Source organism: Elephantulus edwardii, unplaced genomic scaffold, assembly GCF_000299155.1.
Source record: "Elephantulus edwardii isolate Elephantulus edwardi_28Jun2011 unplaced genomic scaffold, EleEdw1.0 scaffold00026, whole genome shotgun sequence".
NCBI lineage: Eukaryota > Metazoa > Chordata > Mammalia > Macroscelidea > Macroscelididae > Elephantulus > Elephantulus edwardii.
Genome location: NW_006399776.1, coordinates 6,044,106 through 6,049,409, shown reverse-complemented (window position 1 = coordinate 6,049,409; position 5,304 = coordinate 6,044,106). Strand labels below are relative to the sequence as shown.

At 53.0% G+C, this 5,304-nt stretch overlaps 1 protein-coding gene across 2 annotated transcripts; it reads left to right on the top strand.

Moving 5' to 3' along the window:
* The first annotated feature begins 282 nt into the window (after positions 1-282).
* CHAC1 (ChaC, cation transport regulator homolog 1 (E. coli)) lies at positions 283-1,962 on the top strand. Of its 2 annotated transcripts, XM_006883001.1 has the most exons (4): positions 283-621; positions 895-930; positions 1,561-1,602; positions 1,738-1,962. In XM_006883001.1, exons 1-4 carry the CDS (start codon positions 391-393, stop codon positions 1,960-1,962), a joined length of 534 nt encoding a protein of 177 aa, XP_006883063.1. In that variant the 5' UTR covers positions 283-390. The 2 variants fall into 2 exon arrangements, with proteins under 2 accessions (XP_006883063.1, XP_006883062.1); XM_006883000.1 differs by having other exon boundaries at positions 1,561-1,962.
* Positions 1,963-5,304: the final 3,342 nt, after the last annotated feature.

Below are 5,304 nucleotides of genomic sequence, written 5' to 3'. Positions count from 1 at the left end.
ACGAGCCCTTGCTGCATGCCGGCGCTGGAGAAACCACCCCCGGCGTTGCATCAGTTCAGAAGGGTTTGCTAAAGAGTGGGAGCTCAACCAATCGACAGGCGCTCTGGATCCACGCAGTTGTCCACTCAGAGGACGGCGCGATTTACCGGGTAGCAAAACTCAGAGCTAATTGGTCGAAAGATCTTTTGACCCGCCCCAATCACCGCGGCAACTGGCCGCGATGGGCGGGGCCTCCGAGCCGGAGGGTTTAAAGGGCTCCTCCTTTGGGAGCCAGCTCAGCTGGAACGACGGAGCGGTGCCAGGCCAGGTGTACGCGTCCGTCGGTCCGCCTGTGCTCTTGCCGGAGACCAGCTTCGAAGGCCGACCGGTCCCGTCCCTGCGCCCGGCACCATGAAGCAAGAGTCCGTATCCCCGAGCATTCCACCAGCCTCACCTTCTTCAGAGCGATCTGCGCAGCTTTCCCAGGATCACAGCGATCCTCCAGCGCTGTGGATTTTCGGCTATGGCTCTCTCGTATGGAGGCCTGACTTTGCCTATAGTGACAGTCGTGTAGGCTTCGTGCGTGGATACAGCCGCCGCTTCTGGCAGGGAGACACCTTCCATAGGGGTAGTGACAAGATGGTGAGCATCAGACCATGCCCCGGGGAGTGATGAAGGTGGGGCCAGGCTGTCAGCGCCCTCCAGGCTCAGATTGAGGAAGGTAATCAGTGATGCCTGGAGTCTCTTTCACCTGCCACTGTGCACTAAGGCCCCCATCTCCCCCTGCATGAGGGGTTGCTTAGGTTGCCCAGTGTACCTCTCTGAGGCCTAGGGTGTTAGTGTTGGCAAGTTTCTTCTGTTGTTGATAGAGGCGATTTCTAACTTGTCTTTTTAAAAAATATCTTCTTTCTCTAGCCTGGACGTGTGGTGACCCTCCTTGAAGACCATGAGGTAAGTGTCTGAATCAAGAGAGTGACCCCAAGGTCCCCCTTGGAGCATAGATCCATAGACCTCGGGGCCCTTGTTGCAGACTAGGTCAGGTTCTTCTAAGGCAAAAGATAAGGTTGGTCTAGGGTAATGCTTTTCACCTAAATCTTGTTCAGATTATTTGATTCACTAGGATTAGGGTGGAGTTTAAGACCCCTCATATATAACAAGCTTATTGTAATTGTTGCTAGAAGATAATAACAAAGAAATTCTGCCTCCTGAGACTTAGTTGATCTTGACAACCCTTCCTAAAAAGGAGGAAAAAAGGGTCTGATAAGAGAAGTTAGGTGTTGTAGTCTGTAGGGAGTTGCACGGTTAACCTAAAGACTGTTCCTCTCTGGGGGTTCAAATCCACTAGCGGCTCCTCAGGAGGAAGATGGCCAATCTCCTCCTGTGCGATTCACACCCTCAGAAACCCTCTGGAGGATCAGCTATGATGTAGTGAGTTTGAGTCTTGATGCTGTTACTAGATGGATCATCAACCTTCCTCCTTTAAAGACCACTATCCTGGGGTGGGTCACAGCCACCTGAAATGAGGGAGGGACCTGCAAGGAGCTATCCTGACTGACCCCAGGTGTCTCTTTTTTCTTCCAGGGTTGCACGTGGGGTGTGGCATACCAGGTTCAAGGTGAGCAGGTGAGCGAGGCCTTGAAGTACCTGAACGTTCGCGAGGCAGTGCTCGGCGGTTATGACACCAAGGAAGTCACCTTCTACCCCCAAGACACCCCTGACAAGCCACTCAAGGCACTGGCTTATGTGGCCACCCCACAGAACCCTGGCTACCTGGGTCCTGCGCCTGAGGAGGCCATCGCCACTCAGATCCTGGCCTGCCGCGGCTTCTCGGGCCACATCCTGGAGTACTTGTTGTGCCTGGCAGACTTCATGCAGCTCTGTGGGCCTCAGGCACAGGATGAGCACTTGGCTGCTATCGTGGATGCTGTGGGCACCATGCTGCCCTGCTTCTGCCCCACTGAGCAGGCTCTGGCACTAGTCTGAGGGGCCAAGCCCCTGCAGGGGGTCCTCTATGAACATTGGGACCAACTCTCCCCTCAGTGCACACAGACTTGGTATAAATGGAGCCCTCTGAGAGTGAGAGGACAGAGTGGGCAGCTGGGAAATTTTCCTCCCTTAAGCTTCCACTCACCTGCCAGCCTCCAACTCTCCTGCTTGACACTGACTTATTACTTGAAGTTTAATTTATTGCACCATGTTGGTGTAGTGGGCAGGTGGGGGGCCTGCCCTGGACTCAGAGGCCCTGCTGAGCGGTGGCCCCAACCCAGAACATACTCCCCCTAGTGCTGCTGCTAACCCCATCCCACCCAGATAGGGTCTCCTCCAAGGAAATCTGAGAGCCTTGACCCTCTGGCCACCCAGACCAACCATTCCCTATCCCCTGAACTGTCGTCTCCCTGAGGTCCCAGCCCACTGAGTGATGGACTGCAGGGAGTCAGGCGAGCCTCCTACACTCCAAGGACTGAAGGTCTTGCTAGTTCACACCCCCTATGTTTCTGGAGCTGAGTTGGATCTGGTACCCAGACATAACTGTTGTGGCTGAGCCAAAGCCTCTTCCCCTTTGACATTGTCCCTCGGTCCAGGCCACTCCTGACTGTTGGTCTGTTCCGGAGAATCTCTCATCACATACCTTGTGCCTTTCCAGTCTATGTTTCATACCGTGTCCATAAAATGATCTCTTACTGTCTGCACTATATTACATGTGGTTCTTTCTTGGAGGGTGAGGTGTGAATGTTGGAGGTGGTGAAGCCCAGGAAGGTTCCTAGGTGAATAGGGCTCTTTTTTCCTCTACTTCCCTTCCCAAGGAGGGGCTGTTAAGCAAGCAGGACCACCAGGTTAGCCATGCCTGTGAACAGTGCTCCCAGAGTCATGCAGAAGTCAGTCCATGTAGTCGTGCTTGCAACCCTGTGAGAAGGGTCCAGGCTCGGGACCCTGCATGCAGCCTGTTGTCCCCAGCTATCCTGAGGAGGCTGCAATCTCAAAACTCAGACCAACTCCCTCCACAGCTGCTGCCCTTTCCTGACAGCTAGCTCAAACCCCTGGCTTCCCTGCTCAAGGAACACGTGGCTTGGAATAGGGCAGCAACAATTTCTGGTGCAATAAGGATAGCTTATGGCAGGAAGCTGTGGCCTGGCAGCCTTTTGCCTTAGGAAGTGCGTCCAAGCACTTACTGTTGCCTTCTGTGTCTTCTCCATTACCCTGATCTGCCGGGCATCTGCTCACAGGAGAAGGAGCTGCCAGTATGCCCTCAGGCTACTGCTTGTTCACTTCTCCCACTGCCTGTCCTTAGCTGCTCTTCCTTTTGTGCTGGCCCAGAAGAACGGATGACAGAACCTGGATTTAGCCTGGTTCTAGGCTGGACTGGGATAGCCCCTTAGTGGGCTTAGCCTCGACTCCTGGACATACAGAATATCCAGGTTTTAGCAGCAGGACAGGCTTTAGCAACAAGAGAGTGTGGCTCCAACTCAGCATTTTCCCTCCCTGGCCAAGTGACCCCAGGGGAATTAATCAACCCTCTTGAGTATCAATCAGTGGGTGCAGTGTAGAGGTGGTTGTGTGCTGTGTGTTGTTGCTTCTCTTGTTGTCATTGGTGCCCTGGATTCCTCTGGGTGTCCCCAGCAGGGTCAGCTCTGACCACATTAGGCAACTGTTGTGCTGGGGAAGTTGCCCATAGCTGGGTCGTGTGCCTATGTTTTGATTACTTCATGTCTTCAGTGAGGAAACAGTCCAGCCTGTTTCTTCTGGGAGTTGGGTCAGAATAACACTATCACAGGGGAGGGATGGCAGGGAGCCCAGGGTGCTGCTGTCTGTTGGGCTTCCCATGCCAGGGAGGGCCAGAAGGTCAGTCTGGACACCAAACCCGGGCCTGCTGTGTACTGGCCACTGAATAGGGTGGGAAGGGCTGCTGGCCAACTACACAGGGGCTCCATTCTTCAAGGTATTAAATCTAGTAAATCTACAGGTATTAACTATAAGCCAGGCATGGCCCTAGGCACTCCAGGTGCAGCAGTAAAGTGCCTTATGGAACTTGGAGTCTAGGAAATGGTGGTGACAACTTAGCAAGAAAAGAGCCAGGTTGGAAAACGGACAGGGTTCTCAGCACATAGATGGGGCTGCTGGGCTGGCAGGAGGCTAGAGGGAAGACGTCTTGGGGAAGGGCATGACCAGGCTGAGGCCGGGAGCATGAGTTCCCTGATGAACACAGAAGCAGGGAACAGTGTGTGCCTCTGGGGACAGACAGACCAGCTGGCACACAGCACAGGGCAGCAGACAGGTGGTAGGACAACATCAGCTGACTAGCCTAGTGAGCCGTGTTGTGGACGTGGCATTCAGGTCAGTTCTAAGTCAGTGGGAAGCCTCCTGTGGATTTTAAGCACGGAAGAAATGTGACTGCTGGGGTGAATTGAAGCAGGAAGGCCAAAGTTGGATCAGGGACAGGGGAGGTGGCCCGGCCTGAGCTAAGAGGTGATAGTGGGAATGGACAGGTGAGTGCACTTGAGAGTAGTTGAGGAGGTGGGGTCCCCATGTTTAGTGGTGGTTGGATGAGGAGAATTAGGGAGAAGGTAGAAGTTGTGGAGTTTCGGATAGGGTGGAGTGGAGATCTACTTTGAGTTGGATGGGTTTAAGTTTGAGTCTCCTGTGTGTGGGACAGATATTCATGTGGATGTTTCCTATGAGGAAGTTGGTTAGGTGGGCCTAAAATTCAGGAGAGAATTTGCACTGGAGTTATAGATTTAGTAGCTACTCAGATAGAGACAGTGCTTGAAGCCTTGAGAGTAAAGAGAACAAGGCCTAGGCTGAGTCCAAACATCTCAGCTGTGAAGGTTTGAGCAATGCAGGAGGAGGAGTAGGGATGGAGCATCAGAGACATAGGAGGAGAACCAGGAGAACATGCAGAGCCAGGGTACAGGGTGCTTCCAGGATGAGCATGATACAGCCACGCTGCGAAAGATATCAACAACTATGAATGTCCTGCCTCTCTGCATTTCCTTTCAAGGAGGGAGGTCCATCCCTTTGGTGATGTGACTTTCTAAGAAATCTATCTTTACTAGTTTTTCCTAAAAAAAAAAGTGTCTATTGGATTAAATACCAGGAGTCCTTGGTGGCTTCACAGGAAAGCAATTTCAGAACTGGAGTTGGTGGAGAGGCCACACTACTTGCCAGGGGGTGGTGGGAAGGATAGATGTAGAAAATTTTTTAAAGCTGCGCTGCAATCCCAAGGCGCATGGTTCAAATCCACCAGATGCTCTGCCGGGAAAGGAGGGACAATCTCCTCCTGTACCAGTCAGATCCGATTTGACAGTACACGCACACACACACACACAC